Source organism: Rhinopithecus bieti, unplaced genomic scaffold (genome assembly GCF_001698545.2).
Source record: "Rhinopithecus bieti isolate Rb0 unplaced genomic scaffold, ASM169854v2 scaffold_43, whole genome shotgun sequence".
In the NCBI taxonomy this organism is placed as follows: Eukaryota; Metazoa; Chordata; class Mammalia; order Primates; family Cercopithecidae; genus Rhinopithecus; species Rhinopithecus bieti.
This window is the reverse complement of record NW_016803060.1, coordinates 501658-519043: the sequence shown is the minus strand read 5'-3', so window position 1 is coordinate 519043 and position 17386 is coordinate 501658. Positions and strand designations below refer to the sequence as shown.

The window sequence follows — 17386 nt, the reverse complement described above, 5'->3', positions numbered from 1 at the left end:
CTGTACTGGTGAAGAGTAGGAAAACAAGATGGAGATGGCAAAGAACTATTTTCTGACACAGCTGAACAAAGCAAGCCTCAGCTCCTCTGCTATAAGAGCTCCAGGAGGAAGTGTCACAGGAAGGTGTAGGGCCTCCTCCCCAGAGCCAAGTCCAGCACTGTGTCCCCACCCCACACCACAAACTTGCCTGATCCCTGTGGCAGCATCCACTGCATCCCCCAGGACTCATGCTCTCCACAAGCCAACAATGCCAGACCTGCTGGCGCGAGACCCTTCTGCCCAGCAGCTATGCAGCTCTTAAGAACTAAGAATCTTAACCACGCTGTAGCACATCTAAGAACTGTAAATGCAGCTTAACGAGATCACAGCACAATCTTCTTTAAGCAAATAACTGTCAGGCTCAGAGTCTGAGAGAAAACCTCCAGGGCTTGGGCACCAACTCCCCTCTGGTGGTCAGATCGTAGGATGCCTTTCTCTACCTTCCTTATCCTTTCCTCATTCTCCAAGTGTTGAAGTGACCCAGTCCTAAACCCTGGTTGGGACCTCCCATTCTGAAAGGTCACTAAGGCAAAGACAATCTAGGTATAATTAATCCCTGTAGTGTTTAACCTATCAATCCACAACATACAGGATTTGGAGGCAGGGCTGACAAGCACAGACACATAAAGATCTCAGAATCAGGCCGGGCGCGGTGGCTCATGCCTGTATCCCAGCACTTTGGGAGGCCGAGGCGGGTGGATCACGACGTCAGGAGATCGAGACCATTCTGGCTAACAAGGTGAAACCCTGTCTCTACTAAAAATACAAAAAATTAGCCAGGTGAGGTGGCGGGCGCCTGTAGTCCCAGCTACTCGGGAGGCTGAGGCAGGAGAATGGCATGAACCCGGGAGGCGGAGCTTGCAGTGAGCCAAGATTGAGCCACTGCACTCCAGCCTGGGCAACAGAGCGAGACTCTGTCTCAAAAAAAACGTCTCAGAATCAAGGTGTTTCTCTTCCTAGGGCCAGTGCTCTGCATCTGGAATCATCGAGTCCCTGCAGACTCCAAGGTCTATGTAAAGGTACGTGGGGGCACATGGGTGTGGTTTTCTATCATTTCTATGGTTTTCACCCTATCCTAAAAGGGCTCTTCATAAGCCCAGTAAGGTTCAGAGCTACTGCTCTAAAGGATTAGTGTGAGGCAAAACTATGGGTGCTAAGAATGCTCTGCTTGCTGACAGCAGCTGGGATCTTCTATGAAACACAAAAAGAGCTATGGAGTGTGCACCAGATGCCACCTCTGCATCTCCACCTCAATTCTGAAGTCCACTCTGAGACGTCCTCAAGTTGTGATCCATTATTTTCACATCGTAAATAGTTTCATAAAGTTACAACATTCTCACAACTGATAGAGTTAAAGTTTTCCAGCTTACCTTTGGCTTGAGAGAAGGAATTTCCTAAACAGCTAAAAGGGGTAGTAATTGTACAGGCCAAATACAAACTGAGTGGCTTTATATTCAAATTAAGAATGGAAAATTAAAGTGATACTCTCTTATTCTGGGAGCACCACCATCAGCTGGCCTGCTGTTTGTTGACCCTGCCAACCTGCCCTGCTAACTACTTGTAATTGAAATGAGGTATAACTTGTTTCCCATGTCTCACTATTCACATATGACAAAAACATTCACTAAAACTTGCCCGATGTCTGACCATGGCTTCGGCCTACTCCACTGAATCACCTCAGCCTCCAAGTATGAAAAAACAGAAGTTGATCAACAGCAGATGAACAGAAGACACTCCCCTACCCTCCCACCCTCAAGCTTCCTCAAAATACAGCCTTGGTAAGAAGATTCATGTACAGCTGCAGAGCTAATAGGCTCTCTGAATTATCTGCTGATTTTTGCAGGATTCATTACCATAGTCAGGGGACAACTTGACTTCAGAAACCTAATGGGAAGTAACCAGAAAAACTAGAGTTTGTTCCTCAAAATTTGGATTAAGAAAAAAAGGTAAATAAAAGGAAGTGAATAAACCAGAAGCCAAAGGGAAAATATTTGTCCCTTGGCTGTTAGGAGGGATTAGCCAAAGGGAGACAGGAAAGGGCTCCTCCACAAGAAGGCCTGCATTTCTTTATAATTCACCCCAAAAAGAACAGCACCCCATTACGGGCTACTTCTGACTGATTCTAGCCCTGCCTCTCAGCGGAGAGCTACGCTTTGGCCTTTCATTCTAAGGATAATTCTCTAAAGCAAGAGCTGACAAACTACAAGCCCACCACCTATTTTTGCAAAACAAAGTTTTATTAGAACACAGCCACATTCATTCATTTATGTATTGTCTATGACTGCTTTCTCACTACAACAGCAGAGTTGAAGAGCTGCAATAAAGGCCATATGGCCTACAAAGCACATATATATATATGCTTTGGAGTGCAGTGGTGTGATCTCAGCTCACTGCAACCTCTGCCTCCCAGGTTCAAGCAATTCTCCTGCCTCAACCTCCCAAGTAGCTGGGATTTACAGGCAGGTGCCACCACGCCTGGCTAATTTTGTATTTTTAGTAGAGACAGGGTTTCATCATGTTGCCCAGGCTGGTCTTGAACTCCTGACCTCGGGTGATCCACCCGCCTCAGCCTCCCAAAGCGCTGGGATTACAGGCATAAGCCACCGTTCCCGGCTGCATAAAATATTTACTGTCTGGTCTTACAGAAAAAGTCTGCCAATCTCTACTTGAAAGGTAAGAGATGACAGCCATTTGGTTGGGTTCCATAGTCTGAAAGGAGAGGAGGGCAGAGATGCAAAGGTGCTTTGCCTCAAGAGACCAGAACAGTGAATCAAGTTACAGGGCACAGAACCATGGTATGGCTTTGCCCTCTAAGTTGTATGGGCACAAAAGAAGGGATTTTGCCCTGGGTGCCAAGGCTCAGCCTGAACTCTGCCCTATACTTACTGTCCCCCAGGATCAGTTCCACCTCCTCATCTGCATCAGAGTCTTCATCCTCCCCATCCTCTCCCTCCTCTAGAAGGTTTGCTAGCTCCTCATCAGACGGAGAAAAGTCATTGTCCCCATCTTCCCCTGCGTTCTCATTATTGTCATCCTCCTCCAACTCTGCCTCCAGCAACTGGTCAGTGTCAAGCTCATCTAAATCATCGGTGTCATCATCATCTTCATCATCATCTTCTTCCTCCTGTTCTTCCTCTTCCTGGTAAGAAAGAGGAAAGGTTCATTAGTACAAACACAGAGGCCTGACCCATGTAGGCCACATGGCGAGTCGACCAAAGGGACAGGGTGGGAAACTGTCAGTAGAAGGGGTAGTGATCTAGACGAATGCAGACTTCATGAGCCAGCCAGAGTTGTCAGTGATGGCTGAGATAGACACACATGTCCCCCAAGACTGTCAAAGCAACCCTCAGACAAGGATTAATGGCCACACAGCCCTTATGCAAGGAAAAAGACTACTCGCTTCACAGAAGTCTCTCCCATCAATCTTCTAGGAACCCAAGGGGGCTCTTCCTTCTCACCTGCATCAACCAAAGCAAGGGAAATCAGCTGAGGCACTAGAAAAAATCCTTTTGCCGGGCGCGGTGGCTCAAGCCTGTATTCCCAGCACTTTGGGAGGCCAAGATGGGCGGATCACGAGGTCAGGAGATCGAGACCATCCTGGCTTAACACGGTGAAACCCCGTCTCTACTAAAAAATACAAAAAACTAGCCGGGCGAGATGGCAGGTGCCTGTAGTCCCAGCTACCCGGGAGGCTGAGGCAGGAGAATGGCATAAACCTGGGAGGCGGAGCTTGCAGTGAGCTGAGATCTGGCCACTGCACTCCAGCCTGAGCGACAGAGTGAGACTCCATCTCAAAAAAAAAAAAAGAAAAGAAAAAATCCTTTTACCTGGAATCTAAAATGCAACACTTTAACAAAATGGAAGAACACAGCTGCTCATTATCTCCTCAGCCCTTCAAGCTCTTGCCCTTGATCTTCTAACCAAGAATGTGAATAAGCTCCTTAACCATGCTATCATAAACATTTGATCAGAACATTGCAACAAGACTTAAAATATAGAACACTAACAGAAACCCATATTTCCTGTTATAAGCCAAAAAGAAAAAAAAAAGTATGCTAGAGAAACTATCTTTCTTTCCATTCTTACAAGAACTTGCCAAAGGCAAGAAAATTACCAGAACATCAATGAAATACTTTGTTCTAGGAACCCTGGGCTTTGTAAATGGTACATTCTGGCATCTGCCACAGATTTCAGGTTTGCATTAGAATCCCAACTGTTTCCCTTCAAAAGGGAGAGGACACAAAGATACCCACCTCTTTGCTTTAACAGGGATAACAGGCATTCCCAAGTAAATGTAGCTGCCACTCAGGACACTTATCTTTCTGCTCAAACATCAATTGTCAGCCTTGCCAATAGCAAAGGATTCTAATTGTTACAATAATAAATTGTAAAATTCATTTAATACATCAACCTAATGGAAGTCAAGATGGAATAAGCCCAACGTAGGCACAAAAAATTTTTTTTTTGGTTATTATTATTTTAAAACTTATACTGAGTGGTTACATCTTTTTTCATTTGAAAGGTTAAAGTGCCTGCCAAGCACTTAAAAACCAAGCATTTTGTGCTTACCCAGTCACTAGAAACCAGTGTGTAACATAAGCTAGGATCATTCAGCAGGGTAGCTCCACTTTGCGGACTTCTGGTAATTTTGGAACCACCACTAGTGACTTTTTGATAAACTGTGTAATTCAGTAATTTAGAGTCTTCAAAATTTCTGCCAGCTATGAAAAGGGGAAAAACTGAGCCCCTTTTAAATACCTAGTACTCCTAACACTTGTGCAAGTGCATGTATGGTCTGTACCAGATTTTGTGGGAGCATTTGTGTATGTGCCAACACACGCACACATAGAAGGCCTGAGACTATTCCATAGCCTTGGCCACACATCCCCTTCAGAGGTAAGTGGATAAATACTAAGCATTTACCCGCCTCAAAGGAACTATGAGTGTCTGGAGGCAACAATGATAAACTGAAACACAGACAGGCTCTCAGCCCCTACAAGCACACAAGCTCATACAAATAACTGGGAAAGGAGAGCAGGGTCCAAATACAGGGAAAATCATCCAAGTGCTTACCAGATTACAACTTTTGCCTCTTTTTACAGGCATATTTTCATAGACTTGACCAAAATTAGCTAATCCACTAACAAAGTGCCGCAGTTAAAAGTAAGTAAAGAAGAAAGCATCCAGGGCCCTGTGTCTCTTTAGGCTTCATGGACAGAACACTTATATTTAAAATTTAAGATAGCATAACTAAAGGTCCACGGTTGAGTGGGTACATGAAAGGTTAAACTGCTCAAATAGGCATAGGCTAGCCAGAAAATTCATGAAGACAATTCTCTTTCATTTTGAAGAACATCGAGGGTTAGTTGATCCAGAAAACTGAACAAAAAGCTTCCAAATCAAGAGCAATCCTGGAAATTTTTCAAGCAGGGTCTAAGCTTTGAACTACATACCATTCCAAACTCTTCCAGCAGCAGACAAACCCAAATTTTACTTAGTTTTATAGCAGAAGAAGCAGATGTATATATAGTCATCCCAGAAGGCCACGAACACATCATATGTGACCATGAGAGAGGAGGGGAAATCAGTAGGAAAGAGATCTACCTGAATCTCCAGTTGAGCACCTCACTTTGTTGTCTCTACTTTGTATTTATTGCCCAATGCTGATTTCTCACCATGTATTCTGTCACACATGGACACAGTCATAAACTCACTTTCCAAATTTTAAATCTGAAACCGGGATCATGAAGCAGATGCTCACAAGACCCATCCAAAATGCTGTGGCAGAACCCAAAAGAGATTCTAAGAAGCAATTTTAGGAGCATTCTCTGCTGGTCAAGTAACTGATTGGTGGCATGAGCTCCTCTCCTTCAGATCTAAAGAATAAAGCTTCCAATAATGAGTGGTCCAAAAGTAAAACTAAAATAATTATTTAATGAAAAGCAAAGCTTAGCTGGGCACACTGGCACGCACCTGTACTCCCAGCTACTCAGGAAGCTGAGGCAGGAGGATCACTTGAGCCCAGGAATTCAAGGCTACACTGAGCTACGACTGTGCCACTGCACTCCAGCCTGGGCAACAGGGTGAGATCCCATTTCTTTAAAAAAAAAAGAAAGAAAGAAAAAAAAAAGGTTGAGCACGTTGGCTCATGCCTGTAATCCCAGCATGTTGGGAGGCCGAGGTGGGCGGATCACAAGGTCAGGAGATCCAGACCATCCTGGCTAACACAGTGAAACCCTGTCTCTACTAAAAATACAAAAAATTAGCCAGGCATGATGGCGGGCGCCTGTAATCCCATCTACTCAGGAGGCTGAGGCAGGAGAATTGCTTGAACCCGGGAGGTGGAGCTTGCAGTGAGCCAAGATCATGCCACTGCACTCCAGCCTGGGTGACAGAGCAAGACTCTGTCTCAAAAAAAATAAAAAATAAAAAATAAAAAGCAAATTTTGCTAGAATCCTGACTCAACTCTGACAACATTTAGATAATGTTTTGGATCCAGGGATATTTTTTTTTTTCAATTCTCTAAGACTTCTTTTAGGGCTCAAAGGAATTCAGGGTCAGGTCATTTTAAATTAAAGTACTAATAAATTTCCCTACAGAAAGAATTCTAAAACTCTTCTCTCCTTAATTCCACCTACATCAATTTCATGGTTACCCAAAGCTCCCAAACCCTGCAGATAAACAACTCACCCCTTTCCTTTACAGAAAATAGGCCAACTGGCATAAGCTCCTTCTGCTGCTCTCTGGTCCCCTCCACATCTAAACCTGCCTTCAGCCCTGGTCTGAGGAGGAAGCATGCTGCCTACTCCTGCTCTGGATCTCAGCCAACCCTGAGACCCTGTTACCACAGACACTGTTCTCATCCCCACCTCACCACCACCTTCACACTGGCTTCTCACCTTCCATGCCAAGAAGTTCAGTCCTCCCAAACCTAATAAGCTCTCAATCTACATAGGCTTCAGATGCCTTCTACCTACACTTTGGTCGGGCATGGTGGCTCATACCTGTAATCCCAGCGCTTTGGGAGGCCAAGGTGGGTGGATCACCTGAGGTCAGGAGTTTGAGACCAGCCTGGCCAACATAGTGAAACCTCATCTCTACTTAAAATACAAAATTAGTCCAGCATGGTAGCACATGCCAAGCACATGCCTATAGTCCCAGCTAGTTGGGAGGTTGAGACAGGAGAATCGCTTAAACCTACGAGGTGGAGGTCTGGGCAAGATAGAGCGAGACTACGTCTCCAAAAAAAAAAAAAAGTCATTCAAATCTGATCCTGATCTTTATGTAACATGTCATATTTTGCTAAATGTATAAATGCCTACTTTTAAAAAATACTTTTCTGTACTTAAAAGCTAAAGGTTCATCACTTTAGGGTCCTAAATGTTTGTGTTTTTTTTTCCTCATTGGCAGAATCTAACTCAAGTTACATTTTAATTCTTTAGGAAAAAGAGCCTTTCAGGAATCATCGCATTCAGCTCTGACCAGGTGTATGTAATCAGTAAAGACTTTTACCATCTGCTTCTAGACAGTGGAGAACACACAGGAAGCATGGCACACAGTGTGTCCCAGATGCCAAAATGGAGTAGAACACAGACAGCACTATTCCTTTGTTGAGCTTTTTCTTATAAATTTAAGGTTAAGTATAATTAGCTAAAATGTATTGGCTTGTCAAAATCTAGGAGCAATGATCAATTACTCATCTTTAGTTTTATAACTTTTCTAAAAGCCAAATCAAAGATGAAAGATTTCTAAAAACACGGGCACCAGGCCTGGCGCGGTGGCTCATGCCTATAATCCCAGCACTTTGGGAGGCCGAGATGGGCAGATCACCTGAGGTCAGGAGTTCGAGATCGGCCTGGCTAACATGGTGAAACCCCATCTCTACTAAAAATACAGAATTAGCTGGGTATGGTGGTGGGCACCTATAATCCCAGCTACTCGGGAGGCTGAGGCAGGAGATTTGCCTAAACCTGGGAGGCAGAGGTTGCAGTGAGCTGAGATCGCAACACTGCACTCCAGCCTGCGTGACAGGGTGAGACTCCGTCTCAAAAGAAACAGATACCAAACTTCTAATGGATAATAATGAGCTTTGATAGGTGACTAGCTTATCTCCACTTTCATCAAATGCCTGAAGGTAGGCAGACTAGCAGCCTCGGGGACCAAATATTTATGGCTGTCCAATACATTGTGTAGGTTTTCATTCATCTAGATACAGCTGTACCTTTCATCCTTTCCTCTTAATTTCCAAACTTATTTAAGTTAAGGACAAAGGACAACTATTTTATGGCATGTCAATTATATCTCAATAAAGCTCTTTATATAAGCTGGACCATTTTATTAGATGGCGGCTGACCATTCAGGTTTCTGAATTTATTTTACTATAATGAAAAGGCAAATTCAAAGGTGTTGGTAACAGGTGCCTGTATCCTTGAGCCATATAAGTCATATCTGGAACATCTGAGAAAACCTGAGAACAGATATCTAGACTAGGACAAAACTTTGAATAGCAAATGATTCATAGGAAAATGTAAAGTCTCTAGTTTTAAAATCAGGTGAAGCGTACAAAGCAAAGTAAAACTAGAGACTGGTTTTCCTACAAAGGAAAGTGAGTTTAAAAAAAAATCAAGCTGGCACACTGTGCATGAGAGGCAGTGGGAAGAAATCTGATGGAGATAGTAAAAACAGCCAAACCCCACCACGAGTTTCTAGAAGGAGCATGGATCAACAGAATTAAGGTTACAAAGGAGACCTACTCAAATAGATATATTATCCCACCTGAAACATCTCTAAATCAAAAATCAAAATCCCAAGGGTTTGAGCAGATAAGCAGTTCTCTAACAGAGGTCCTTCAAACATGAAATGCACCAGATCATCAGTAAGGGCTGTAATATCAGTATGGAGTGAAACATGCCTAGATCCTAAGAAATCTGGAAGCCACAATAATAACTTAGCCATGTTGCATACCTACCCTGCCACATAGTCTTCTCTGAGCTAGAAAGCTTTCTGGCTCTTTTATAGGCTGGGCCCCAGAGCCACTCCTCAGAGTCCTCTTGAGCCTGCCCCTCTCACTCTTGGCTGTCATGCTGAGGCAGCCTCTTGCTTTCCTTCCTGCACCCAAGTCCAAAGTCCTGACCACTACCATATGCCCTTCCTAATATCTTTCTCCCTTAACTTCTCAAAAATTAAGCAGAAAAAAAGAAGAATTAGTCAGTCTTTTTCCTGACCCAAGCCTCCCTGGAGAGGGTGGGATAAGAGGAGTGTGACTCTTAAATTATTCCCTTATGGTGGCCTCTTGCTTCCACAGCCAGCCACCAATCACCAGTGCCTTTGCCTCTCACCACTCCATGTCTGCAAAAATAAGGCCAACCCAGAGAATAGTCTTCCAACTCCCAAGGTGTCTAGGGCAATCTCAACTTTCCTCTGAGTTGACCTCCTGCTCAGAGACAGACACCAGGCATCACATGGACCCAGGTGATGGTTCCCAGAGAAGACTGCTGCCCACTGCCTTATAAAATGCAAGGATATGGGAGGGCTGGGATAATGATGTTGACAAATAACCCAGTTTTGGCCTCAGATTTATGTTTCAACATGTAACATCCAAGAAGCCTGATTCAGAACTGATACCTGGTAAGTCATTAATAAACCCATGGAGGACAAAGCAGTCGACAGTCACCCACACCATTGCAATGTACACACAAATGGCTTGACAACTGTACCCTCTATATCGACCCAAGAATAAACTACGTCTTGTTTCATGATAACTAACATGAAAAAGTAGGCATTAAGGGAGTGAGGTGTCTAAGGTAGCAAACTGAAGTGAGAATAAAAGAACAGGCAGTATTAAGAAACCCACTCAAGGCAACCACATGAAATTTGGAGGACCTAATACCAAGTTCTGCTACCCAGAAAGACTAGAAACACGTACAAGCTGTAACAGCACAGCACTCAAGAAAACACTAAAATTCATGTCACAAATAAATCAAAGATCTCAAGTATCCATCAGAAAACCTCTCCCTTCTATGCACATCTCATAACTCACATGAGCTTTAGACACTGCTGGCTCCTCTCACCCATGAAACCAAGGCCCCTATAGAGCCCATATAGCTGGAAAGCAGTAAAGGAAAGCCTTTCTACACTAGGAGATCCTTGGCAGCCTTTGGTGAAGTTGTTTCAAACTCTACAGCCTAATTATCCTTTACCAGGCCCTGAGGAAAGCTCTGCTGTGATCCCACAGTGGCCACCAGCTGCCCACCACACAAGAGTCTCCTCACTCTGCTCAGAAGCCCATTTCTGCAGATCATGAATCATCTCGGGCCTCTAATAAAACGCATGCTTAGGCAGTCAGAACAGTGAAGACCAAGAGAGCACACACAGGGGATTTTAGGTTGAGTCTCTGTTCTAGCTTTTTCACCCAGGTGTATTTGATCCAGGTATACTGTGTCATCTTTGATGTACAGGTGATGCAGTATTCAAAGGATTTGATTTACAGAACAAATTATATGCTCATAACCTGTAACGTCCAACAGTAAAACACATAGCTAAATCTCAAACTAGCTAAATCTCAACAAAACACCCTTGCTTAGTTCGTACTAAGCCCTATTAGAGAAAAACATGGGTCCTTTGCCCTAATATTAGACTTGCATCCTTACAAAATTACCATTTTCAAAAATTACCATTTTCAAAAATTTTTGCTTTTAAAGAATTATTTTAAATCTAAGTACAAGCTCTTCCGGAAGGACGCTAAGAGAAAACTATTACATTAGCCCTAACCATTGAGCATGATTTATCAAAAAGTAGGGGAGGGATGAGGGCAAGAGAGCTGTGGCAATACAAACTGAGGGAATTGTACTTTCCCCGGTCCTGTGATGCCACTGCTCCTCATCCAGAGCACCTCTGTGCCCTTAAAGAGGAAACAAAGCTGGCTGGGCACGGTGGCTCATGCCTGTAATCCCAGCACTTTGGGAGGCCGAGGCGGGTGGATCACCTGAGGTCAGGAGTTCCAGACCAGCCTGGCCAACATGGTGAAACCCCGTCTCTACTAAAAAAAAAATACAAACATGAGCTGGGCATAGTGGCACGTGCCTGTAATCCCAGCTACTCAGGAGGCTGAGGCAGAAGAATTGCTTGAACCCCAGAGGTGGAGGTTGCAGTGAGCCGAGTTTGCATCATTACACTCCAGCCTGGGTGACAAGAGCAAAACTCCATCTCAAAAAAAAAAAAGGGACAGAGCACCAAGACTAAAGAATACGGGGGGGGAAACAGAAATGAACTCAAGAACTGGAAAAGAAAACATTTTTAGCTGCTTTAATATCTGAAGAGCAAAGTCAAATCCTAGTCATTCATTTTCAACTTTATAGTACTCACTCAGCAATAAATACTTCTCAGAAAAGTAGACAAAAGAATCTGCCCTGGAGAGTGTACTCTTGGAAAGAGAATGTGGTGTGAGCCCTGTAGGCTGGAAAAAATCTGCTGAAACTCAGAAGTTTGAGAAACTCTTCAGAACCCATACTGACACACCACACAGGCTAGTACCTAGCATAATACAACCACAAATTAAAATTCCCTATGAAAACAAAATGCAAAGACTAAGGGATATTATCTACCCACATTTTATATATCTTTAATTTCTCCAAAGCATCAAAATCTTATCTTTACCTCCATCTCAGCAAAGTGACTGTTCTGTTTTTTATTGACATTGGGAGTATAAAGGGATGCTTATCTGAAGCCAGAACAGGGCACAAAGAAATCTCTAAATGAAAATCAGAGATTGCTAGGATGAGTGCGGTGGCTGACGCCTGTACTCCAAGCACTTTGAGAGGCCGAGGTGGGCAGATCACCTGAGGTCAGGAGCTCGAGACCAGTCTGGCCAACATTGTGAAACCCCGTCTCTACTAAAAATACACAAAAATAGCCAGGTGTGGTGGTGGGCACCTGTAATCCCAGCTACTTGGGAGGCTGAGGCAGGAGAATCACTTGAACCCAGGAGGCAGAGGCTGCAGTGAGCCAAGCTCATGCCATTGCACTCCAGCCTGGGCAACAAGAGCAAAACTCCGTTCTCAAAAAAAAAAATCAGAGATTGCTAAGCTTTAAATTGATCTGCAAATAGAATTTATAGGACCATCAGATACTGGTTAAAATCTTATAATAAAATTTCTTCTGAGTTTCAGTGATCAAGGGTACATGATAAGCCTTATGAATATGGCAACAGGTAGCAAAGGCTGAATAGACCTTTAAAACCTCCTACAGCAAAAAGCAGAGCATAACCTCTATTAAGCACTGTTCAGCAGAAAGAAATCTCAAAGACCACTGACCTGGTCCTCCTCTTCATCCTCATCCTCTGCCAGACGCTGCCTGCCCACTTCATACAGCCTGCATACTGTGTCCATGTTCAGCGCATCCATGCTGCCTTGATTCTGAAATAGAACACCCAGTCCATAAGGAGCAGTTAGTTTTCAGAAGGTCCACATCCACGCCTGAGCCCTGACTGGTGCCCATGACCTTGACCCTGTAATTATCAAAGCTTCTGATACCCTAAATTCTTGAGCTGACTCTGAAAATGTTATACCTAGGACACATAAAGGGGAATAAAAACAGAATGAAAAGACTTGGTGAGGAACCATCACCCTGGGAACAAACCAGTCTTGCTCTGGTGAGAGATCCAGATTCCTCTGAGAAAGGGATGACAGTGTGAGTCCAGAAAAAAAGGAGATAGGATGCTCTAAGCTGTCTTATATTGGGATTTTCTTACTATTTCTCTTTGTACTGTACATATCCCAAGCCCCATCAAATGAATAGGTTATCAATAATCTATCTTCAGGAATGTATTGACTTTACATCTTATATCAGACAAAATGTAGTATAACTTGAAAATTATCCTAAACATCAGAACAAAAGAGCAGGGCCTCTGCAAGCTCCCTTTACCTCAATGACAGCAAGATAGCAGTCTTTGGTGTCTGTACACAGGTCAAAGATGTTCCGTTTCACATCAATGGTTGCTGGAAAATAGAACGTGAGAAGACTTGGGATTGGACTATTGCTGTGACCCTAAAACCCGCTTTTCCTCTAAAGGAATTCAGGATGATTGCTCAAAAGTATTTCCATAACTCCTCTGTTTTTCTTTTTTTTTTCGAGACGGAGTCTTGCTCTGTTGCCCAGGCTGGAGTGCAGTGGCCGGATCTCAGCTCACTGCAAGCTCCGCCTCCCAGGTTCACACTATTCTCCTGCCTCAGCCTCCTGGGTAGCTGGGACTACAGGCGCCCGCCACCTCGCCTGGCTAGTTTTTTTGTATTTTTTAGTAGAGACGGGGTTTCACCGTGTTAGCCAGGATGGTCTTGATCTCCTGACCTCGTGATCCGCCTGTCTCGGCCTCCCAAAGTGCTGGGATTACAGGCTTGAGCCACCGTGCCCGGCCTATAACTCCTCTGTTTTTCAATAAAAAATTACAGGCCTCCAGAAAATGAAGGGCCTTGAATAAGGAACACCAAAACATGACAACATGATCAACGTCTGTCCCTTCCTGCTTACCTATAGGTTTGTAGTCAGTTGCATTAAATGTTCGGAAGGATGACCCAAAGGGGCTTTTCATCCTCTCTTCCATTAAGTCATCTTCATCATCTGCCTGCAACATAGCTTGAGCGGGGGTCGGGGAGGAAACACTACTAAGAATCACAAACATCCCCTCTTCACAAGTGCAGAAAACGTTAATGGTCAATCAAAACAATCTACTTGTATATAAGTTTACATACAGATTCCCTTGTACATAAATCTACTCTGCATCTAGTTAGCTCCTCTCAGAGCATCTTCCTTGCATATCCCACCTATTGTGACAAATAATATCCTCAGCCTCTCATCTACCTCCAAGAAGTGTTACAGTACTTACAAGACTTACAACACCACAAGAGAATAAATGCAAAAGCTCTTAAGTTCATAATGATACACTGGAAAATACTGCATGAAATTTCTTTCCACACAAGATTTCCTTGTTATCTTCAAAGTCAGCTGCCTTTCACCCTAAATCAACATTATTTTCACATCTTTTGTCACCATTTGTACTACCAATTTTTTTATCTTTTATGTTACAACTCTCAAATGCTTTCCAGTTCACAAGTGAGAGATGGTTCCAAAAAGAAGTATCAAATTAAGTGAAGGGGTAGAGCAGAAGGAAAGAGAATAATGAACAATAAGATTTATTACCTCCATACATCACTGTTCCCGTGTGATTGAACACCACGCGACACTGATCCAGAGCAGGAACAGTATGCAAAAGATGAAAAGTTCGAAGGTCCCACTAGGAGGGGAATGGTCAAGGAAAGCTATTTTACACAAAACTTATCTAATCTCATGGGAGGAAATTCTAAAATATCACGTTTTTTCCTCCTGCCAGGTATTGACACTTTAAAAGTCAATGAGATCAAGGTAAAACAAATACATGTAGAATGCATATTATTGAATGATGTCTCTGAAAATATCCTAGGGTATCCTCATATACAGGAATGCTTTAAGAGCTCTTTTCCTCCCAACAGTAGTACTTCATTTTCCTCTTATGTGGCAACTGATTTTTATAGTGCAAAAGTAATATCCTTCTGAAGACAGATAAGAGCTAACTGAATTCTTGGAGAATTGGGAGGTAGGAAACTGGTCACTCTTACCAAACACACAGAAAACATGCTAGTGAAAGTTGTCAGTAATTACTAACAACTGGCAACAGTGCTTTGGAGATTTCACTAACATTTCAAACCAAAGGACAGGCACCATATTATTACCAGTGTGGATACTTTAACCAGGTTTTGGTGTAAAGATAGAGCAAATTATTTCTGCACCACAAACCAGACAACAAATGGAAGGTAAGACATGAGTGTAAAGGATACAATCTCAGTATTAATGATCACCTCCAGTCCATTCGGATGGAAAACACCACTGATATTCATATTGAACTTGTCAAACTTGTGGATGGCCTGCGCAGAGCGGACATCCCAGAGGACGCCATCATTTAAGACAAGATCATCTGTAGGATTAAAGGTGGCACAGTTCCTCTTGTAGTTGTTGGCAAGATCTGGGTTAAACAGAGTCAACAGCTTGTTGCCAGTCTGAATATCATAAATCTTTAGAGAAGAAGGGGTGGGAAGAGAAAAATCAGACCAATCCATCCACTGACAAATTTAAAGAGAAAATGTGCAAAGCAGTTTCTAAGATTAATACACAAATTCTCCACATGGATCAATGATTACCACAGAATACTCCTGAAGGGTTACTTTTTGGAGAAAGGCATCAATGAAACACGCTTTTCTCCTTAAAATCACCCAATGTACATATTTTAGCCCTGCCATATTAAAAGTTTCCAAAGTCTATATAATGTACAACCCATCCAGAGACCAGATCTTTCTCATCAGCTTATAAACATGCATGCTGTAACATTTCCAATCTTTAAAAAAAAAAATTCTCCATTAACATAGGAACAAATAAGGAGACACCAGAAGGAAACAATCAAACAAATTCAGATCATGGGAAAAGAAAACTAGCCTGGTCTCTTCAAAAGTCAATGTCATGAAAACTGGAAAAATGGTTCTTGGCTTTAAAACATTAGTAAGACATAACAACCAAATGCAGTATGTGAATCACGGCTGGATCCTGGTTGACAAAAAAAAAAACAAAAAACTGAAACCAAACACGTCAGGAACAATGAAAAAACTGAGTAAGTATGAACTGGCTATTAGATGATTATGTAGGGATTATAAATTTTCTTAAATTTGGTAATAATGTCATTGTGTAATATCATTGTTAGGAGACACGTGCTGTAAGACTTAGCCATAAAATGTCATGATGCTTGCAATTTTCAAATGGTTCACAAAAACACATTTCATAGAAAGAAAATATGACAAAATATTAAATTGATGAATCTATGTCGTAGGTATACGGACCCTTCTTTTCATTTCTTTGTATATTTTAACATTTTCAAATGAAAAGTTGAGGGGGAAAATCTCCCCCCACCACCTCCCTTTTTTTTCTTTTTTTTGGCCAGACCTATGTGAAGTTACTTATTGATACGTTTAATCATTTATTATATCAGGGAGAAGCTTATACCTTAATTACAGTTGGTAAATAAGAAAAACTACTGACTGGGCCTGGATTCCTGTTGTAGAAGTAGAGATTACAAGGTACCTTCTTTATCAGTTGACCTTGTTGACTTTTTTATTTTTACTTTAAGTTCCAGGATACATGTGCAGAATGTGCAGGTCTGTTACATAGGTATACACGTGCCATGGTGGTTTGCTGCACCTATCAACCCATCATCGAGGTTTTAAGCCCTGCATGCATTAGGTATTTGTCCTAATGCTCTCCCTGCCCCCATGCCACCACCCGACAGGTCCCAGTGTGTGTTGTGCCCCTCCATGTATGTGCCTATGTGCTCTCATTGTTCAACTCCCACTTATAAGTGAGTGAAGACATGTGGTGTTTCATTTTCTGTTCCTGTGTTAGTTTGCCGAGGATGATGGCTTCTAGCTTCATCCATGTCCCTGAAAAGGACATCACCTCATTCTTTTTTATGGCTGCATAGTATTCCATGGTGTATATGTACCACATTTTCTTTATCCAGTCTATCACTGATGGTCATTTGGCTTGGATCCACGTCTTTGCTATTGTAAATAGTGCTGCAGCAATAAACATACACATGCATGTGTCTTTATAGCAGAATTGATTTATAATCCTTTGGGTATAAACCCAGTAATGGGACTGCTGGGTTAAATGGTATTTCTGGTTCTAGATCCTTGAGGAATCGCCACACTGTCTTCCACAATCGATGAACTAATTTATATTCCCATCAACAGTATAAAAACATTCCTATTTCTCCACATCCTCTCCAGCATCTGTTGTTTCCTGACTCTTTAATGATCACCATTCTGACTGGTGTAAGATGGTACCTCATTGTGCTATTTTTGTGTTTTGTTTTGGGGTTTTTTTTTTTGTTTGTTTGTTTTGTTTTTTTTTTGAGACAGAGTCTCACTCTGTCACCCAGTATGGAGTGCAATGGCGCAATCTCAGCTCACTGCAACCTCCACCTCCCTGGTTCAAGCAATTCTCCTGCCTCAGCCTCCCAAGTAGCTGGGACTACAGGTGCGCACCACCATGCCTAGCTAATTTTCTTATTTTTAGAAGAGACAGAGTTTCACCAGGTTCGCCAGGCTGGTCTTGAACTCCTGACCTCAGGTGATCCCCCCACCTCGACCTCCTGAAGTGCTGAGATTACGGGTGTGAGCCACTGTACCCCACCCTCATTGTGGTTTTCATGTGCATTTCTCTAATAATCAGTGACACTGAGCTTTGCTTTTTTTTTTTTTTTTTTTTTTT

The 17386-nt window shown here is 42.7% G+C and overlaps 1 protein-coding gene across 1 annotated transcript in view; it reads right to left on the bottom strand.

Annotated features, from left to right (window-relative positions):
• DCAF1 (DDB1 and CUL4 associated factor 1) overlaps positions 1 to 17386 on the bottom strand; it is a 117158-nt gene that overhangs the window by 4222 nt on the left and 95550 nt on the right. Inside the window, 6 exon segments of the mRNA XM_017888069.1 lie at positions 2926 to 3178; positions 12352 to 12453; positions 12962 to 13035; positions 13565 to 13669; positions 14234 to 14327; positions 14908 to 15141. Of these exon segments, the coding sequence (XP_017743558.1) occupies positions 2926 to 3178; positions 12352 to 12453; positions 12962 to 13035; positions 13565 to 13669; positions 14234 to 14327; positions 14908 to 15141 (862 nt within the window).